The sequence below is a fragment of the Molossus molossus genome, unplaced genomic scaffold (genome assembly GCF_014108415.1).
Source record: "Molossus molossus isolate mMolMol1 unplaced genomic scaffold, mMolMol1.p scaffold_m16_p_18, whole genome shotgun sequence".
Classification (NCBI taxonomy): Eukaryota; Metazoa; Chordata; class Mammalia; order Chiroptera; family Molossidae; genus Molossus; species Molossus molossus.
The window spans coordinates 24,827,324-24,849,079 of NW_023425353.1; the positions used below are offsets into that span (position 1 = coordinate 24,827,324).

General features: G+C 36.9%; 1 protein-coding gene across 28 annotated transcripts in view; it reads left to right on the forward strand.

Annotated features, from left to right (window-relative positions):
- Positions 1 to 21,756, forward strand: part of SETD5 (SET domain containing 5) — an 83,437-nt gene that overhangs the window by 26,974 nt on the left and 34,707 nt on the right. For 4 of the 28 annotated variants that reach the window (XM_036267374.1, XM_036267385.1, XM_036267370.1 and 1 more), the window contains exons 2-10: positions 7,359 to 7,416; positions 11,044 to 11,230; positions 12,052 to 12,276; positions 15,589 to 15,781; positions 16,063 to 16,168; positions 16,495 to 16,703; positions 17,042 to 17,100; positions 17,601 to 17,779; positions 18,705 to 18,743. In XM_036267374.1, coding sequence (XP_036123267.1) covers positions 15,690 to 15,781; positions 16,063 to 16,168; positions 16,495 to 16,703; positions 17,042 to 17,100; positions 17,601 to 17,779; positions 18,705 to 18,743 — 684 coding nt within the window. In that variant the 5' untranslated portion in view covers positions 7,359 to 7,416; positions 11,044 to 11,230; positions 12,052 to 12,276; positions 15,589 to 15,689. Of the gene's footprint in view, positions 1 to 6,418; positions 6,669 to 7,358; positions 7,417 to 8,140; positions 8,340 to 10,228; positions 10,276 to 11,043; positions 11,231 to 11,793; positions 11,896 to 12,051; positions 12,277 to 14,519; positions 14,579 to 15,588; positions 15,782 to 16,062; positions 16,169 to 16,494; positions 16,704 to 17,041; positions 17,101 to 17,600; positions 17,780 to 18,704; positions 18,744 to 21,756 lie in introns of those variants that run through there. The other 24 variants (XM_036267383.1, XM_036267387.1, XM_036267372.1 and 21 more) reach the window with 23 other exon arrangements.

Below are 21,756 nucleotides of genomic sequence, written 5' to 3' on the forward strand. Positions count from 1 at the left end.
CATCTCCTTTGCATATAGAAAGATGTCTAAAACTTATTGCTAAATGAACAAAGCAGATTACAGAACAGTTGGAGTTATTACTTTTATCTTTGGAATATCTTTGGGAAATGGACTTGTAAGAATTTCACTTTATGCTTTTACAATGTTTACATAATTTTTACAAGCATTTTTAAAAATAATATAGCTATTGAGAGGTAAGGACCGTCCTATTGTGTATATCAGAATTATTAAACTTTAAATGTCATATCTGCTATATTCTTACCCACCTGGTCTCTGCCAAATAATCACAGAACATAATATGGTCAGGTTCTGTTCCTCTGTTTTGCAGGTTTTTGCTGCCAGTTGTTCTTCTTTTTTTTTTTTTATCCTCACCCAAGACATTTTTCCATTTTTTGTTTAGATAGAGTGAGAGGGAGGGAGAGAGAGAAACATCATCGTGAAAGGGACACATCGAGTGGCTGCCACCCACACGACCCTACCAGGGCCAGGGACAAACTGCAACCGAGGTACACACCCTTAGCGGCAACCGAACTTGGGTCTCTCCAGACCGCAGGCCGACGCTCTAACTGCTGAGCCAAACCAGCCAGAGCTGTCCTTTATTCTTAATAGAATTTTCCATGAAACTAGTCAGTAAGTTTTGTCTAAATAGTTTAAGAGATTTATAAAAGAATCTGTTTCCATAAGAGACTTTTCTGTGTCACTGGTGGGGTTGTTTTAGGGTTTTCTTTCTTTAGAGGGAGGGTGGTGTTTTCTCTTCAAAATGACTCATTAAATGTAAGGGCATACTTCAGCCCCCCAACCCACCTCCCATAGTTGTGAAAGTGCAATATTTGGCACATAGGCAAACCTAAAGAACTTGCAAATTGCCTCCCCTCTCTTTGGATAAGAGAAACATCTTGAAATAGCATGTAACATAGCTTTTATACATAGTAGTTACTTCATGTTTGTTGAATAAATGAAGAAAAACTGGCAAATCCAGATAATATAAATTCCAAGAGAGTCAGGAATTTTAATCTGGACTTTTTTGTGCAACATAGCACCAATAACTGGTGCTTAATTTAAAAGCTTTTTTTGTTATAATTCAGATGTTGCTTTCTAAAGTAAGTAGTAATTACGTTAATAAATAGAAGCTATACATTAAATTCTGATTTTTTTCCCTGAACTGCACCAATGTGCATTACTTCTTAGAATTAATATATTTGTAGTTTGCTTCATCTATAAAATAATTAATTCGACTTTAATCCTAAAACTAATTTTTTTTTAATCAGCTGGAGAAATTTTGCCTAAACTACAGAAAGTATAACAGATATTAATGCCTCATAAATCTGCATAACCTACTTTGTCTGGAATAAGTAAACCTGGTTCCCATTTCAGGGTTTGAAAATGAAAAGGTTTGGACAGAGGAGACAAACATAGATGTATAAGAGGGTTTTTTTTCTATCTGGTCTGATACATATTTCTAAAGCATGTGCTGAGGCTCCAAACACAGTAAGTAGGACAGAACCTTCAGAAAGTCTTGAGAATATTGCCCTTTAAAGAGGTAAATCAAATTTTGTGTCATCTTTATTTGATACTTAGAAGCCTAAACTTTTTCTAATTGATTCTTGTTAAGAATAGGCTAAGCACCCTGGCCGGTTTGGTTCAGTGATTAGAGCATTGGCCCTCGAACTGAAGGGGTCATAGGTTCGATTCTGTTAAGGGCACGTACCTGGGTTGCAGGTTCGATCTCTGGCCCTGGTTGGGGTCATGTGGGAAGCAACCAATCAATGTGTCTCTCTTACATCGATGTCTGTCTCTCTCTCTCTCCCTCCCTTCCTTCCATTCTATCTAAAAATCAATAGAAAAATATCTTCTGATGAGGATTAACAACAACAACAAAAAGAATGGGATGTGCATCCTTGGTTAATTTAGCAATAAATATGTATTTATCATTGTTAAATGAGTTATACATAAAATATTTTTTTCTACTTAAAATGTCAACTTTTTAAAACAATTTAAAATTATAGTATGTGTTTAATTTCATTATATATGACATGTACTCATATCCTACTCCCCCCCACCCCAAGTACAGCTAAGTAAGTATATTTGGCCTCTATAATATTCCCATTAATGAAATTTTTCATGATGAAAGAATTTCTTATTATAGAATAAAATAGGGTGTTTTTTTGTTTTTTGTTTTAAAAAACCTAGGTTTTAATTGCCTCCTATTAGTCATTGGTTTGTTGTATACCAAGCCAAGTAGTCCCTAGAGGGAGTATAAATTTAGGCAAAGTGGCCAAGGGATAAACAAGCGTTGCAGAAGAGGTGGGAGAAAAGGAAAACTTATCTTGGCTCTAAATTACTAAGTCATGATATTTCTTTAGTCTCATAATTGTTTACCCCAATGTTTCTCTTTTCTTTTTTCACTTTAGCACTGAACTTCTCTTAAATCATTTGCCTGCATTAACTTGCGTCACATTGTAAGCCTAGCTTAGAATTTAACTATCCCAATTATATGAACTTTTCATCAGATTTATTTCTTCTAATGTTTGTCATTTATCTCTCCTATACTTTTTTTTCTGTTTCCCACGTACTGTCTTCTCACTTTTTTTACTGTAGCAAAATTGAAATGCATAACAATTAAAAAAGAGTGAAAATCATTTTTAGCCACGTTCATGTTGTTGGTAGCACTCCTCTTTCCTCACATACATTTAAAGATTCCAGAGAGCCATTTAAACTCTTATTTGCTGCAAAAACTAGTTCATACGCACCTGAGTCAGCAAGTCAAGTATTATTCTTTCTATTATGCAGATAAGAAAACTGAGACTTTGAGACATTGCATGAATTGCATAAGCCCCAGTGCTGGATTCATAGAAATTTGAAGCAGGAAAAGCCTAATAAAAATTTTACTTTGAGGATTTAGGGTTCATCTATAAAAAGTGATTTTTCTGAAATCACCAAACTGATTAAGGTATAGGCTAGAACTCAAATTTCCTAACCCCTAATATAGTACATTTTTCTTTTACCAAGATAAAAAAAAAAAAAAAAGGCTACATTACAGTACAACAACAGTGTTTTGCCTCAGTATTTTAATTTGGGTTGGAGATAGAAGATAAGCATACAATGCAGGTGTCACATCAGTTCTCAGACAAGTTGGTCATGTAGATAAAATGCATTTGTATATTTATTGCGTTTTTTCCTCTGTGCTTTTGTAATTAAATTGAAGATAATAACATGCCAAAAAACCTTCTAGCCTGGCTGGTGTGGCTCAGTGGATTGAGTGTCGTCCCATGGACTGAGAGGTCCTGGTTGGTTGGATTCCCAGTCAGGGTACATGCCCAGGTTTTGGGCTCGATCTCCAGTGAGGGGGCATGCAGGAGGCAGCCATCTTACCAATGTTTCTTTCTCACATGGATATTTCTATCTCTCCCTTCCTCTCTCTCTTAAAAGAAAAACCAGTAAAGACATATTAAAAACAAAACCTTCTAACATCCTCCCCCACCCCTTTTTTTCTTTAGAGAGCAAGGGAGAGGGAGAGAGACAGAAACATTCAATGAGAGAGAACATCAACTGGCCGCCTCCCGCATGCTCCCACTGGGGATTGGGCCCACAACCTGGGCATGTGCCCTGTCCAGGAACCAAACCAGCGACCTCTTGGTGTATGGGTCAGCACTCAACCACTGAGCCACACCGGCCAGGCTGTTTAAAAAATATATATTTTTCCTTTATTGATTTTTAGAGAGAGAGGAAGGGAGAGAGAGAGATAGAAACTTCGATGAGAGAGAACATGGACTGGCTGCCTCCTGCATGTCCCACACTGGGATCGGGCCCACAACCTGGGCATGTGCCCTGACCAGGAATCGAACTGGCAACCTCTTGGTACAGGAGTCAACGCTCAACCACTGAGCCACACTGGCCGGGCAAGTATAGAAGTTTTTAAGAATAAATTCAACTTACATATATAAAAATTTTGAATAATCAGTAGGTTCAGAAATGGAATCTTAAAATTAATGACTATTTTAATCCCTATTGAAAATTTTTCTGATTTGTTTTTTTTTTTCTTCTCCTTATCCAAGTTAAAGATCTTTTATGGCTTCTATAGATCTGTTATTCTGTATATCTGTTACTTTTGATATTTAATAGTTTAAATATAGAGATAGGTTGGTCTGGATATATTGGTTGCAGGATATATTTTAGATGCTTGTTTTTAGTGAATCTCAGTTTGAGGGTTATTGCTTAAGGGAAGAAATTAGGTTAGTTTGGCTAGTTGGAGTTTAGAGAACTGAGGTTTGTTGTACGCAATCTTTTATTCAGTGAGGAAAAAAAAATCCTAATAATTTTCTAACAATACCACATGAACACCATGATTGATACCAAAACTTTGAAAAAGAAACCAGATGAGGAATCTAGGGAGGATTTTAAAGTGAGGGTATTTTAAAGCTACATTCTAACATAGTAAGTTGTGGCTAATAGAATAAAAATAGTGATTAACCCTCCTGTAAGATCTGAAGTAATATTGTTGCCCTGGAGAAAAGTAGACATTGCAGTGTGATAATATTACTCAATCTATGTCAGCCTAAGCAAGAAGACATTATCTTTTTCTGACATCCATTTTTAACAGTTTCACATAATTTCAAAAATGTCTATAAAATATACCTTTGGGAGTATGCATTTTGTCCTTACTTTGAAATCTCATAATTGGGCCCTAGATTTTCATATTTAAGGAAGCCATTACCTCCCAGAATGTTTTCTTATGAAAGTGAGGAAAATATGTGTAAAATTTCAATGTAAATATTTTGTTGTTACTATGCTTGGAGAATTATATTCAGAGTGAAAAAAAAAAATGCTCTCTGTGTTCTAGTTAAAATTTAATGATGGATGATAGATGTTGTTAAACCAAAGGAATTAAAAGACAAGGTACATTTTGAGAAAGTGGCTTGTTCATATGTATCTAAATATATATTTACTTACATGTTTTGTCAGATCAAAATTGAGGAAGAGATTTGGTTTTCAGTTGGTTTGCGAAGTTGATCAGAGATTGCTCCTTGGCTGAGTTGCTATCTGCATAGGCTGTTAACAATTGTTTCTCTGGCAGCAGATCTTGTTCATCAGGATTGCATCATTTCTGGGAGAATGGCCAAGGTCCACAGCCTCAGTACAAAGACTGTCTGAAGCATATGAGGCCTGTTCTCTTTCTGAAGCGGCACTCCTCTTCCTGCCAGTCCTCTTCACAGGATTACTGAAGCAGACTTGTTCTGAATTTCTTTCATTGAATTGGCTGTTTATTGGACTCTTGTCTCCCAGCTGCTTCCGGCTCACCTGGCTGATGCAATTTCTTTTTCTGAAATCTCTGTTGGAATTATTCTTAAAACACTGTCTGTCTTCTGACAGTGCCCAGACAGATCACACGGGTCTTGTGCTTTCAGCAAGTCATATAGAGAAGAAACTATCAGAATGACAAATACAAACACGATTGACCATTTCTGAACCCGATTAAAAAGATAGGGGTAATTATAAACTATTTCTGGCATGTTCTATTTAACAGCCTTTTCCCAAGAACCTGTGTAGGTAAGTGGTGGCATCTAAAAGAGTACCCTGTACTGGGAGACAGGCTGGTTCTACTTCTGAATTTGAGAACTGGTGTTTTTGTGGGTTCTGATGTATTATTGTTTGGAAATCCTTAAGTTGAATTTCTGATGCATTCAGTTTCCCTCTGCTGCACACATACTTACTTCTATTTTTCTTTCATTTCTTATCTTTCTTGTTGCTTCTAGAGGAGTCTACATCTGTCTTGGTTTTGTTTTTGTTTTCTTTTTAAATATGTTTTTTATTGATTTTTTTTTTTTTTTTTAGAGAGAGAGAGGAAGAGATAGAAACATTGATGTGAGAGAAACATCAATCAGCTGCCTTTTGCACACCCCCCACTGGGGATCCAACCGGAAACCTGGGCATGTGCCCTGACCAAGAATTGAACTGGGACCTCTCAGACCTTTGGACAACACTAAATCTACTGAGCCACACTGGCTGAGCTGTCTTGATTTGTTTTTTGTGTTCCTTTTACTGTTACCTTCATCCTTTTATTTTTATAGTTTCTAAGATGCTCTTTGTGAATTGTTTCTAAAGAATAGTTTATTTTCCGATTTTTAAATAGTTGGAAATTCATAAAAACATAAAATACATATCTCCTCCTTGGTAACTGAAATATAGCTCATTCACATATATGATATATTAACATTTCAGGTTAACACCTCATTCTGGCTAATGTTAAATTTCACTTTTCCCCAAAAAGTCCTAGGTCATCACCTGTTTTCTTTTCTCTTTTTGGGGAATAGAAAGTTGATTACGGCTTTATTTTTCCATGTGTTTCTATTATGGGGTTAACCACAAATAGAAATGACTCCCTTTTGTCAATCTTTTTCTATAGTAGGACAAGAGACTATATAAGTGGGATGGAGTAGGGTTGGGGCAAAGGGGTAATATGAACTTACTGTATCATGGTGTAGGTCCTTGTCTGACTGGAGAGTAAATTTGCCATTTGATTAAAGAAAAGCCTCTGAATTTGGAAAGGCGTCAGTGGCGAAGAGAAGCATCTCCTAGGAGAGATAAAAAGAAGGAATCCCTTGCCTGGCCGGTGTGGCTCAGTGGTTGTGCATTGACCAGGCACCAAGAGGTCACTGGTTAGATTCCTGGTAAGGGCACATGCCCAGGTTATGGGCCAAATCCCCAGTGGAGGGCAAGTTGGAGGTGGCCAATTGATATTATCTCTCATCAATGTTTCTATCTCTCTCTCCCTCTCCCTTCCTCTCTCTATAAAAATCAATTAAAAAAAAAAAAAGAATCCCTTGGGAAATGAGAGAGGATTCTAATTTTGAAGGAAAGAGAAGCAATATCCAGTAATATAATAAAGTATTTACCACTTGAAGTTAATAAAGAATAATTTCTCTTTCCACCCTTTACTTACACCTGGCTTTATAGGAAAATAAGATATAAAGGTTAAAGGATAAAAATATAGTACTGGAGCATTGTGCCATACACCAGAAAGGTTGCAGGTTTGATTCCTGGTCAGGGCACATACCTTGGTTACAGATTCGATCCCCAGTCAGGGTGGGTACTAGAGGCAACCAATCAATGTTTCTCTCTCCCCTTCCCCTTTGTCCCTCTCTCTCCTCCTTCCTCTCTCTTTAAAATCAATAAAAATATCCTTGGGTGAGGATTTAAAACATACATATATTAGTAGATGGAACATAGAATGGTAAACAAGATAATATACAGAGATTAAACAAATACAATTGCCATTAAAAATTATTTCTGTGGAATTCTTTTCTGAGTCCATCAGTGTTATATCTTTCTATACTAATTTGTGTCTCAACTTTTTCTAGGTCTTCAGAGCTACTGACATAATTTTTTGGGACTTCATATTCAGAGGTCTATAAAAAGGTGACTGAGCCAAATAAATTCTTTTAATTTTTGTATTTTGATAAAATCATATGTTGAGATAAAATAATCAAAATTCATTCAACAAATATTTTTCAGAAACTCTGTATGTGCTAGGCACTGTTCTGGGCATGGGAACTACGGTGAAGAATAGAACACAACAATTCTTATCCTCATAGAGTTTATTATACTCTAGTAGGAAGAAAGAGAAAAATTAACAAGTAAAAAAGTACCTTGAAATTGTTTCACTCAGAGACTATGTTAACTCTTCTCAGTCTCTCTAAGGACACATCTCCAAACTATGAAATAGATAAATAACTACTGGGTTTAGTAAATTACAGTAGGAATCTTTGTCTTGGCTTATAAAAACTAGTGTCATTATAATAAAATATTGCATATAGATGACCTGTTAAAAGTTCTTTATAGTTAACATTTTAATAGCTACATTTTGAAAAGTGTTATTTAAGAAAGGAATTATCCAAAGGGTTATATGAGAAATTTGGTTTTGTTACCATTTTTTTAATTAAGAAGCCCCAGTAGCCCTGGCTGGTTTGGCTCAGCAGTTAGTGTCAGTCCAAGGACCAAAGAGTCACAGGTTCTATTCCTGGTCAAGGGCACATACCTCGATTGTGGGTTGTGTGGGAGGCAACCAATATATGTGGCTCTGTCACGTCAATGTTTCTCTCTCTTGCTCCCCTCCTCCTTCCTGCTATATTTAAAAAAAAAAAAGAAGAAGAAGAAGCCCCAGTATTGTGAAAGCATTATTTAGAACAAGATGGCCAAGCTAGCCTATGATTGCTTTCATCAGAAGAGTGGAAGAATCATGTAAAACTCGACAAAAGGAAAATGGAGCAATTCATGAAAAAAAGGAATTCATACTTAACTACTTAACGTTAGTTATTTCTCAACTATCAGAATTAGCTGGGGTAGGATTTCATTAAGGAATGTATTAATCACTTATTCATTTATTGAGGAGATAATACCTGACCTGCTCCGTTTCCGACCTGGGCCGGTTCACCCCTCCTTAGGCAACCTGGTGGTCCCCCACTCCCGGGAGGTCACCATATTGATGCCGAACTTAGTGCAGACACCCGATCGGCATAGCGCACTGCAGCCCAGAACTCCTGAGCTCAAGGGATCCTCCAGCCTCAGCCTCCTGAGTAGCTGGGACTACAGGCGCGCGCGCCCGGCGAGGAGATAATACCTGAAGTAATTTTTTATCTTTTCCTTTTAGTATATATTTTTTTAAATTACTCTCAGAAAAATAACTATCAGCATAGGTTTATAAGGTTTTTTTTTATCTAGAAGCCTATGTTTTTTAATGGACATATAATAGTGTCTGTGAAAAGGATTTTTAATGGTGCTGAGTAATTTTTTTTGTTGTTCTTTTTTGTTTTTGTTAATCTTCACCAGAGGATATTTTTCCATTGATTTTTAGATAGGGGTGGAGGGGAGAAACATTGATGTGAGAGAGACACATGAATTGGCTGCCTCCCAAATGACCCCCACTGAGACTGGGGATCAAACCCTTTGGTGTGCAGGCCAACGCTCTAACCACTGAGCAAAACTGGACAGGGCACTTTTTTGTTGTTCTTTACTGAAAACATAACAGTTGATTCAGATTCCTGTATTGGTCGGGGAAGGTATGATTATTATCAGACTGTATTTTGATTATCAAGCCAAGCAGTTTGGGGGCTTTTTTATTTTTCTTCCCTTTGTAATTCAGTGTAATATACAGTGATATTAAAATTAAAGAAAGTAGAACCAACAATCTCCAGTATTTAATTTTATGCCCTTTGGGCTTATTTGCTGTGTTCTCTTTTCTATCATTTGTAGATTTTATTTCAGTTTTCAGAGACTTTAAGGATGTATTGCTTTAAATCTCTGTTTGGTTTTGTTGTTAGGGAAAGAAAACATTTATGTGTAAGATGGGCTCAAAGGCAGAGGTTATTAGTCACTTTATGAGCTGTGAGGAAGCAGTAGGTAGGAAGATTTGCCCTTTCATTTTAAAAGTCCCAGGTCTTAGCAATATGTCGTTGAGTAGGAATAGATCTGTTGCCACACCCATACTTGGGAGAGCCCTAGATCCATTGGTGAGATCAAGCTCGTGCAAAGTATGGATGCCAGGAAGGATTGCTCAATTTATAGCTGTTCTAGCATTCTAAAACAGTGATATAGAAGAGTAATGTTATCTTTATGAATTCTTTAAAATCTGGGCTTGATTCACTGTTCACAATTGGGTTTTTTACCCACATTAATATGCTTCAGATATCAAAATAAGATTCAAGCATCTCAGATTGTCTACCATTTCAAATATATAGTTTTCATGCCATGCAATTTTTTTTTAGTATGAATAATCATTTGGCTTCTACCATCTCATTTTATCATAAATCAGTATATCAATCATGGCTCTGTGGTCTTTTTTTTCTCTCTCTCTCTCTCTCAGAAATCTTTATTCAATTGGATCTTTAACATTGACTTTCTTCCCACCTAAAATGTTTCTTATTTCATTCTCTTAATGTTTAGTTGTGGGTTTTTTTTTTTACAATAGAAAACCACTAATGTAAAATAATACAAAGTAAGCGTTTTTCCCCCATTACACCATACCTCCAAATTTCTTAATCTACTTTTGCATTTTTACCCTTTAGTAATTTGTGAGTCTCTCTGTTCCCAAATTGTACTGATTAAGGTCGCCAACTCAGGGTATCCTCACTGCTTTTCCATACAAAATTTTCTGATCTTTTTTGGTTAATCCTCATATTTTTCCATTGATTTTTAGACAGAGTGAAGAGAGAGAGATGTATCAACTGGTTGCCTCCCGCATAACCCTGACCCGGGCCAGGGATCAAATCTGCAACCCAGGTACGTGCCTTGACCAGAATTCGAACCTGAGGGCCAGTGCTCTAACTGCTGAGCCAAACCGGCCAGGGCAAAATTTTCTGACCTTTATCATGAAGCCGTATTCTTTGTGGTTTATGTTTTAATTCATACCTAGCAATGGATATTATCTCACTAATATAGTTGTTAAGGTAATTGCATCTTCTTGCAAAATTACAGTTAAAATAAAATTGGTTTTAAAAAAGGAGAAGAGTGTTCTGTGACAAAAGAAAGCAATAAAAAATAGCTGTTGTCCACTCAGAAAGAAGCAGATTGATCTCTTTTATCATATTTAATTTGAAAGAACCAACATTGGCTGTTGGAAGAACTGCAGGTTTTTGTGGTGGGAAGGAGGCAGGGTTTAAATGAAGATCGTGAATTGCCAAAAAAATTAAACTGATATTTCTATTAACCAGCCTCTATCTTTAAAGTGTTAGTTAGGTCCTAGTGTACTGGAAATTGTTTAACAAGCAGTTGTTGAATGGGGGAAATGTGCTTATTAGTGAGCTAGGCAGACTATTACTACCTCCTTATCTGAAAAGGAAAAAATATAGAAATGAAAAGAAAACAAATTTTTCTACCTCATGAATGCAGTACATAGTAAACATGGAACAATGTATAGATTCTGTGCTGTACTTATTTTATATCCACCCCTTTAAAAGCCGTATTCAGAAAATGGAAAAATATTGAGTAGCATTTAGGATAAACTTAAAGAACTACCTGGTTACTAGATATTTTCCTTTTCTATGGCAGGATCCCTCATGTCCATAACATGTTGGTTGAGGCTCTACAGCTCACCCCCACTCTCAGAGTGGCCAATCTCCATTAATTGGACCCCGTGATTTCCACTTTCTGCTGTGTTGGACGTCATGAGCATTGCAATCCCTCTGGGAGTCACCACACCAGATACATCCTACTCAGATATGGCTGCTGGATCAGAGTAAGTGCTATTTCCTAGGTAGTAGGTGAATTACCAGTTTGTGTGGAGACAGCTTTCTTATGGGTATCTAATAATAAATATGTAGTATTTTCTAAACCCAAGCCTAGCCCCACTGTAAATGAAATTAGACCTTTCCCTTTCTCCCATAGAAGCTGGCTGGGTGGGGGGGGAGAAAAGGGGGAGGGAAAGAATTGGGGAGGGGGAGTTTCTGAATAAATAATTAATGGAATGAATTTTGCAAAGTAGTGATTACATTTTCATTTGTTTTGTTGGGTGGGGAAGATTGAAATAAAGTAGGTGTCACTACTTGCTTCTGTAGAATTAATGATTATTCTGATGGACGGAGATAAAGAGGAGTTCTCTCCAACTGATTTTCCTTGAAGGCCTCTTCCTATGTACTTCTCATTGTTGTAGAGTAAAGGGGCTGAAACTTTATATGGGCAGGTTACTTAAGCCTTCTGACATTTGGGGTAGAAAATGTGGAAAGTTAGTGTCATCTGTTTTTTATAATATTCATTGCCTAGAAAGAGGACCTTCAAAATCAGTAGTACCAAACTTTTTTTTCAGCTAAGAGCAGCTTTAGGAATTCAGAGTTTGTCGAAAAGTCCAATCCCTAAAATAGAATCTCAGTTCTTGAAGAATTTAAATGCCAAATGGCAATGAAGGTAGGCCTTCGTTATAAAACTTTATATATTATTCACAGTTTTAAAAATTTTAGCCTTTTGTATCCCTTCTCTTTTAAGTGTCCAAGATTCCCCCTGCTCACAGATTCCCCCTCTTGTCCTTTTACCTCCCTTGTACCCAATCTTCCTTGCTTACAGAAAGGAAGTGGAAGCCCCCTACCTTTCAAGACGAAGTGGCACTACACAAGGATGTGAAAGTCCAGCGAAAGAGACCCAAGGGGCCTAGGGGGCAGCACACCCCCAGAAGCCAAGTCTATTCCAGGCAGTACCAGGGATTAGGGTCTGGGCTGGAAAAATCCTGGTGTTTTGAATATGTTCAGGTCCAGTTCAGACTCTTGATCCCACAGCCACTTCTTGAGTGAGGTGGGTGTTGCTCTAATTCCCCTGTTTCTCTTGCCATTTTCACAGTCCCTGGGGATTCTTCCCCCTTCAGCAAAGAAAAGCAACTGTACCAGAACTCTGGGTTCAACTGCATCCCTGATTGATAGTGGTTTTCTTCCTAAAATTGAGACTATTATTAAAGAGCATGTCTATTTCTTTATAAAGCCACCTAGGATACCTTAACTGTTTACTGACTTCCTTAAAGAGGAAGGCTTAAAATGAAGCTACCCTAAGCAGCAGTGTATTATATTCTGGGGTAGTCTAGAATTTAAAGCAGTTTTGGCCTTATTCCCATATAAAAAGGAAAATGGGGGAGGGTGGGGGATGGGGAAGGGTGGATTGTGTTTCTTCCAGAGCTTTTTTCTTCTTATTTTGTTTTGTTTGTTTGTTTGTTCATTCGTTCTTGCATGCCAAAGAGATTTAGTTATAGATTTCGTTAATAGCTGAGTTTTCCAATCTTACAACTATTTCCCAATTAAGATACTTAAAAATATTTCTGCATTTGTAGGTAACTAGTTGTAGTGTGTGTTAATATTTTTACAAAGTTAGTCACCAGCCTCCTATGTGGATTAACTAGCAAACTATATAGGTAGACAGCATTAACATTTGTGAGAAATTTCAACAGATTAAATCAGTGAGTTTGATAAGTAGATAAGAAACAGACCAAAAACAATTATTCTTAAAACTGGTATTTTTCCCAGAGTACACAGATGACTGCCCATAAATATTGTTAGGGAGTCCACAAGTAATTGCATAAAAAATAACTTCTGGCATAAAAATTTGCCTGCAATGTTTCTATTTCCTGAGACATTTCATTCACAATCTCCAGGCAGATTTTTGATATGATGGTCATAACTAATTATACAATTATTTTTTTAGTATTTCTGCAAAGCAAGAGAATGTCAACAGTTTATGTACCATTCTGTTAAATTATTGATGATATATTTTAATGCCTCATCATGCATATTTTATTGTCATGCGTATTCCACTATTCTGGGCACTAACTGGTATGAGGGACAAAATACTCAACCAAGGAAAAGACCTAAGACTTACCTCATGGTTTTTTTAAGCTGATAGCAACCTTATGCATTATGCATTTCTTATATATTTGTAGGAGAAAACTCTAGATATAACAATGGAAGCAACACTTTTCTGACTTTACAATGTTGCCATAAATGAACTTCAGACTTTTCACAAAAGGTAGTATTATAGCAGCAGGTTGCATACTGTACTTTGAACACAACTGACAGAGTGTATCTGTTGTTGTATGTATGGGTTCTATGTATGTGCCCAGCTGTCATAACAATTCAAACAGAGGGGAAGAAAGGCTATAGTTACATTTACATTAAATGGATGGCTAATAAAGAGATGCAATCCTAACACTTTAAGTTTTAATCCATTTAAAATATAGATAAGAGCTGATATATATGTCAAGAAATATCCTATGTTTACCTATCAACATGTAACTATATAGTGAATCAGTAACCAATATGGAAATTGCAAAGTTTTCTCTTCAAAAGATATGAGCTTAGATTTTAGTATTTGGAATGCATAGCAATATATTAAATGCTGTCCTTGACTAGAAAGTATTGTGCAATGGGGTGGCCTTTTAATCTCCAAAGCATACATTTTATTTTTATTCCCTAGACTTGCACATGAATTGCATATGTTCATATTTACCCTGTTTGGGGATGGGTAAGATAAACCAGCATAGCTACATCTCCATGGCTATCTTTTATTTCACATCACTTTCCTTTTTTCCCCATCAAAAAAAAAAAAAAAAAAACCCACAAAAAAACCACAAGCCATTCCTAATAAACAGCTGTCATGTTTCACCCATGTGTTCTAGTGGTACAGAAGTCTCATATATAAAATAATGTACAGCTCTTTGGAATGCTTGTTTATCAGATAAGTTAACAATGTTGTATAAAATTACTTTCTCTTTACTGTCCATCATAAAAACTAAATTCTACCTTCATTTTATTAATACTTGTTTGCCTTTGGTTTCATTTAGGAAACTCCACCTGTTTCCTAATACTCAGCTGATTGCCTCCCAGTGAGCCATGTTCAGATCATCTTTTTCTCAAGAATACTGACCTGCATTCTTGATGTATTTCCCCCCTGCCCCCAGTTCCCATTTTGCAGGCACTCTTTTAAAGTAATAGAACGCATGCGCTTCACTAACAAAGAATACTTTCCTATGTCTAAAATTCTTCTTCACCTAGAAATTACCTTTGCTGTTACTAGTAAGATCCCTTCTCACAGTTTTGGAGCGTATGACTTGGTGAGTTGGATACATATATCAGAATTTTCTTTTATCGCTCACTTCTCAGCTGACATTGTGCCACGTTGATCCTCACACTTTATTCCTGCCAAGTACTATATATTGTGTATGTTCAAGCAGGGAAAAACATATATTTCTTGAGGCAAACAGTATGCATTATTTGATTCCCTAAAAGAACCTTTGATCATTAAGGCTGAGTTACACATGGTGTCCTTGGGATTTGTAATTTGTGAATCTCTGTTCTGGTTAATTTAAATGACATTATTCAGTTCTGCAAAGTCATACAATTGCATTCCTTAATTATCTTTAAAACTGCCCCCAGACCTAACCCCTTAAAGTTCTTTTTTCCCTAAAACTCAAAATTTATCCTTTGCCACCTATGCCTTTTTATTACCAAGTAAAGGATTACATTGAATTTCTAACTTTGAACACATTTATAATTCTTTAATATTAATAAATTGTGCCTGAATTCTTTATTCTTCACTCAAGGAGGGTTCTAAAAGATACTTAACCATGCTTCTCTCTAAGCCTGGTTACTTAAGATCTCATATAATTTTCTTTAAAGCTAGAATGTTATCCTGGTTTACATACCAGTTAGGCAGAGTAGAAAGAGCACCGGGAGTCAGACATTGTTTCAAATTTTGGCTTTGTATAAACTCACCACCTCGGTTTATCCTTCTGTAAATGTGGGGTGCTATTTACCATGTTTATTAGTTGTAGAGTAAATTAATGAATATATATAAACTACTTAGAAAATAATGGGAAATTCAAAGTGGTAACCACTATTGCTGTTGTTATTTGTCATTAGACTAACAAAACATCTGAGTACAGTTTTTATTATTTTGAAGTTCTGTTGTTATCATGCAGCTGTAAAATAATTGTGTCCTTGATATGCTTGCATGTGATTGGTGGAGAAGTTATTACTCTAATATTTGAAAGGTATTTGGGGATTCATCAAGATGAGAGGTATAAATATAAGATGCCATTGTTTTTACCTGTACTTTCTTCAGGGTATCCTGTCTTGGTAGTGAATGGAAGAGGGCCTGGTCCCTGGGGCAGTGCAGAAGGCACTTTCATCATCTCACTCACTGCAAATGTCATGTGAGGTTTCATGGAAGTATTAAGAGATCCAATTAAGAAGAATAGTTCTGAGTCTAAAGCAGCCCAGAGTGGCTTCTCTAGGGGAAACTCCCTGCTCAGCTGGTACGTTTGTGTTTGTCATTAGCGACACCTTGTATCCCAGGTGCCTGCCTTGAGACATCTGCCTGTACTGGCTTCATGTTACACACAAATCCACATTTAATAACACTCCTAGTGTTATTTATAGGCTTAGCTATGTTAATCAGATTGTTTCACTGAGATCTTTCTCTATTCTAGTAGCTGGTGGTTGTGGAAAGAGGAGGGGTTAGAATGGGAAGTTAAGTCTTAGTTTAAGGGAAGATTAGGTGTTATGCTATCATGCGTTGCTTTTCGCCTTTGTGCAGCCCTGAATCTGTGGAGGCTAGTCCAGCAGTTAATGAGAAGAGCGTGTATTCCACTCATAATTATGGGACCACTCAGAGGCATGGGTGTCGAGGACTGCCTTATGCTGTGAGTATGCATTTGTTTCTCTCCAAAGCAGTGATCTTCCTGGAGTGTAATCCATTCTTATACATTGTGACTTTCTTGCAATGTTTATATGCAGCATGACGAAGTTGCCCCTTTTGCACTTCCCTGCCTCCAGCGGACGTCTAGCCCTGCATCATTGTTCTTGTTTTTATGTCCCAGTTGACCTTGGCATTTTGTTTTATCACTTTCCTGGTTGAAGCCAAAAAGCGAAGGGTACTACTTTCTTCTTTCTTTCCATATGTACCATACTTTAGGGGAGAGAGGGGCCAGTGTTTGGACACTGTTGATTTAAAAAATCTTATTTTCAGGATCATAATTACGGAGCCCCTCCTCCTCCGACACCTCCTGCTTCTCCCCCTGTCCAGACGATCATCCCTCGTTCTGACCTGAATGGCCTGCCGTCGCCCGTAGAGGAACGCTGTGGAGACAGCCCGAACTCTGAAGGAGAGACTGTTCCTACCTGGTGTCCTTGTGGTCTTTCTCAGGATGGCTTCCTTCTCAACTGTGACAAGTGCAGGTAAGATCATGTTCCATCTAAGTTCAAGCCTGGGTTGCTGGGATTAGGGTTTCTTATTAGTAGGGAAAAGCTCAAAGTATTCTTTCTTGTGTTTGTTAATGTAGATGATTCCTTAGTGCTCCTTGGCTCGAATTCTCTGCACTAGGTGAGAATTGTTGACAACAAGGAATGAGAGATTGATGTTAAAGCTATTGAATTTGATATGAAATTTAATGTCCTGGAAACTTTTGGTAGGTGGGAGGAAGGGGGTAGTGTATGCAGAGACATGTCTCCCATGTGTGCAATGATGTGCTGTATACTGTTGGAAGAACTACTTTAAGTTTATTTTCCCTCTTTAGGGGAATGAGCAGGGGGAAGGTTATTAGACTTCATCGGCGGAAGCAGGACAACATATCAGGTGAGCAGAAGATGGGTTATGCCCATATTTTGACATATAATATTTTGTATTTTAAATACTTTTCTCAACCCCTTCTGTAAGTTCCCATGGTTCTTAGCTCTTTTCATGGAAAGGAATAGAAGTCCTCAAGATCACTGTGTAATTCTCTTATTGTGAATTAAATGTATCCATAAATGACATTTTAGCCCTGTAGCAATCAAAATATTTCTTGTGAGCACAAAAAAATCAGATCCTTTTTTTAATGTTACATGTGGAGGCAATGGAGCTTTGGAACTGATTTTAAGGGGAGAAATGTATACAATGTAGAACAGAATTGATATGCTTATTGTCAATGATACAGAAAGAATCTTGTTTTCAAATGGAAAGTATGTTGTTCTACAGATAGAATTAATATTAGACGTAATGACTCACTGGATATGAGATAAATCTAATGGAATAAGTTGCTTTGATGCACTTTTGAGTCTGTTTCTACAATGTGCTATGAAATAACCTTTTCTCAGGTGGGGATAGCAGTGCAACAGAAAGCTGGGATGAGGAGCTTTCTCCTTCCACTGTGTTGTATACAGCAACACAGCACACACCTACAAGTATCACCTTAACTGTTAGAAGAACCAAACCCAAGAAGCGGAAAAAGAGTCCAGAAAAGGGTCGTGCAGCACCAAAGACAAAGAAAATCAAGGTATGGAGGGTAAATAAAAATATGTCTGAGATAGTTCAAATTTTGGACCAAGAATGCACCAAAATTCTTTTAAGAAGTTTGATCCAGATGTTTGAAGGGTCATTTTGCTCTACTTGCAAATATCGGCTAATCTGTGTTGTGAACATGTAGACCACCCTCTCTTCTGCCACTTCATACCATCACAACTGGCACAAAGTTTCTTCTCCTCCAAGCCCCCTCCCAGGTATGAAATCCCAGCCCCACCTGGCACAAGCCATAAGTGCTACAGCCTCCAGTCTAGGATTCCACTATCCTTTCAGTATTTCCCTGCCTCCTGAGCCCAAAGCAGTCTGAAATTCTTATCCTGGTACATGCCTACCTCATGTCATTGGGTTGACTTTTTTTTTTTTCCTTGTTTCAAAAAAATTAGGTAATGTCTCTTGAATGGTCTAGGCTTCCTCAGTGTTGTGGTTACTTTCTGTATTCTCAACTAAAAAATCTCCAGGAGAAATCTCTTCTGTTTGTTCTTTCTTCCCCATCATAGCAACTTTGTTGCTCCTAGGTGACTTGCCCATTCCTTGTAAAGGGGATTGGTCTTCGTTTCCTTCTTAATTTCAAAACTGGTAAATCTACCACCTTGCTTAACATTTTAATTTATTTTTTCTTTTAGTGTCGGGTGCATATAGGATTTAAGTGATGCATGCTCTTCCCTGTTAATTGCCTAGTTTCACAATGGGAAGTATTAGAATTAGCCACAGAGTTCACTCGCCTTGAGCTACCCCTATTCTTGATAACAGTGTGGGGAATTCAATTGTATTTGTTACCTAGGATAAAGGGGACAGACTAGAACACTAGTTCTTGCCTTAGTTTTAGTCTCAGATAGGTATAACTGTCATTCTTGGTACCAAGTTTTGTTTTGTTCTACTTGTTTTCCTCTTTGGGATAGGCATTTCGAGAGGGATCCCGGAAGTCCTTGCGGATGAAGGTAAGGGGTATTCTTCCCTGCTGCTGTGTTTTACTTCACTGTGATCTTGCATTTTGGTCAGCTTCTTTCCTGACATTGATGGTCTGGGAATCTTGGATTCTGCTTTTTGTTAGTTTGTAATTGTTGCCATTTGGTTTTCATAGAACTTTTCTCCAAAGTAGATTTTTCTTGGCCATTTTCTGAAATATTTTTCTCTTTCTGTAATTAGCTTTCATTTGTTGGTTTTTCATTAACTGTTTTTCTGGGAGTAAGCGACATTTTGCCAAACAAAATGAGGCTGATGTGTTCTGTTACTGTGATTGGCCTCAACCTCAGGACTGAAGTTTTTCTGGTGATATAGGATCTCTTATGTACCTACTCTAGCACCATGTGGGCTTTAATCGCCACTTGTATAGATACTTTTCATCGGTAGGAAAGTAGTATTTATTGATCGGAATTACTGTTATTGGAATTATTTGCATTTGAACTGTATTCTCCTGGCATGTTTATTTGGTATAGAAGATTTTGATGATGCTAATGTGTTTTCTTTTCTTCGGTTATCAAATAAAAGGACCTGTGAGGCATGATTTTGGATAATAGTTGGAGACTAGAGAAATTACGTGCAATGGACTTTTAGGTACTGGGTAACAAAAACAGAATTTGCCCAAAGGAGATTTGATTAAACTGTCTGGTATCTTCCTTTACTTATGTATATATAGGATGACAACACACTTCCCAAACCATTACTTAGGACTTCAAAGCATTTAATTATAATTAAGATGTATTAATTCTATAAGTATTCATATCCCTAACTGTGTAAAGGTGGCACTTATTTAAAATTTAAAGGCCTTGCCTTGTATATACCTATAACTAGACTTGTTCGTATCTGTAAAAGAGATGGGAATATAGGACTTAGAGCCCAAGAGCATCAGAATCCTGAGATGTCTTAGAGCACAGTTTAATTATCATCTCCTACAAGGGGCCAAGTTTGCTTTAACTGCCCCTTTATTTTTGTCTCCTTTGCTTACAGGAGAACTTAAATTGACTTATGGAATAGACATAGCCCTGATCCAAGCTGTTAATCTCTTTTTTATTTTATCAGCTATTGTAACTTGGCTTCAGAGGTCTGAAATGTTTTGAAAGCTATTGACCATTTCTCCCAGAAAACTCTACATAAACCCCATATATTGCTTGCTTTATTGAAATGTTGACAGCTAGTCCCATAAATGTGCTAAAATTTAGACAGAAAAATACTAGTTGGTTTATTTTAATTCTCATCCAGAATTTTAAGTTGAGTTGCAAATTTTGTACTCAGAATTTGTTATTAGTAAGAACTTCAGCAACGATCTGGGTGAGACTATAAGAATGGGAAGAATTTGTCATTTATATTTTTAATCTCTAAGTCAGGTGCTTTTCTACTTGGAGACTACTCAGAAATTCTCAACCTTAACACTATTGACATTTTGAACCAAGAGATTCTTGGGCAGTTGAGGGGAGCTGGTTTTTTGTATTGTAGTCTGTTTAGCAGCATACTTAGCAGCTACCCACTAGGTACCAGTAAGTAGTACACAGGTGTGATAATCAAAAATGACCTCTGATATTACCAAATATCTCCTTATAGGCAAATTACCTTTGGTTGAGAACCACTGTTCTAAACCCAATGAGACGGGATGTTCAGTACCCAGAAGAATGGGGCAGCAGAATAGACAGAGTTGTATTAAGGAATAATATACAATACTGTGGCAAAGGCTTCCAGTGTACATTAAATTTAACAAGTAAAAAGTTTAGTGATCCCTACTGGTTGCTTAACTTGGGCATACTGTTTGAGCACCCATAATCCTCAGTCTTATAAGTAAGCGCCATTAAGTCTTAGATTTTGTACTTTTCTTTTGCTCAGCTGTTACATCTGATACTCTGTTCTCAGTGTGTTGGCCTTAAGTGTTTCTTAGATCCTTTGTTTGTTGTTCAGTCTTTTGGACGTTAGTGAGAAATGTAGAAAAACTATGGTATTAATATTTTCTTCTCCTGTTTCATGGGGAAAGGATAGTAAACAAGAGTCAGTTAAAACCACTGACACAAAAATGAAAGAAAGCAGTTGTTATAATAGGTATAATGTTTTCTGTATCATTCATGAAAAGTGTATTTAAATTTCTTATGCCTGTTTTTGCAAGTTTAGTGTGGATATGATTTCTAAGTAGCTTTGGTACTATACTGTCTTTTTCTTCTAGTCATCACTGGTATGACATCATCACAGTCAGTATTTATTTTGTTTTCTGATAGCACCTTAAGTCTTGAACACCAGGAAGGAACACATTTGTCAGACTTAAGCTCTGTCTCTGTTTCTGTTTAGGATGATGTTTATGTGCTCTAATAATCTTCTCTCAGAACTATCACCATAGAGGGCAATGATTTTCCTAGAGAAGTATAGCAAAGTACCTCTCAACATTTTCCAAACTCTACCTACCCACTCCTTCTCCTCACCACACCTCTTCAGGTTGTGGCTATTTAAACTGTCAAAAATAGAGTGTTAGAAAGATACATTCCAGAATGATAACTTTTTCTGTGGGAGGTGAGATGATGGGTTACTTATTTGGGTCACATGTATATTTAGAATGAACATGTGTTAATTGTATAATGAAAGTAAGTCACACAAAAACAAAACTTTCTCTTGGAAAAAAGTAAAATAATACCAGTTTGGGCTGGCACTCTAATGGAGATGTTCAAGAAGTATTGAAATTTAAATGATGTGATATTTGAGGGGTTCTCTTATTCGTTTTCATGAAAGTTTTCTTGTTAGCTTGATATACTTCTTATGATAACAATAAAATTGATTTTAATGACTTAAAAATGGTCAGTAAAACCACAGTGATGAGATGGAACTATGATCAGATTAATTTCTCATTTTAGAAATGAGGAAACAGAGCTTTTCTAAGTTGTTTAAGGCTTCCCTACTCATTGGTAATGAAACCATGGTAGAAGCCAGATCCCCTGACTCCCAGGCATTACTCTTATGCAACACCACCTGCCAAGTGAA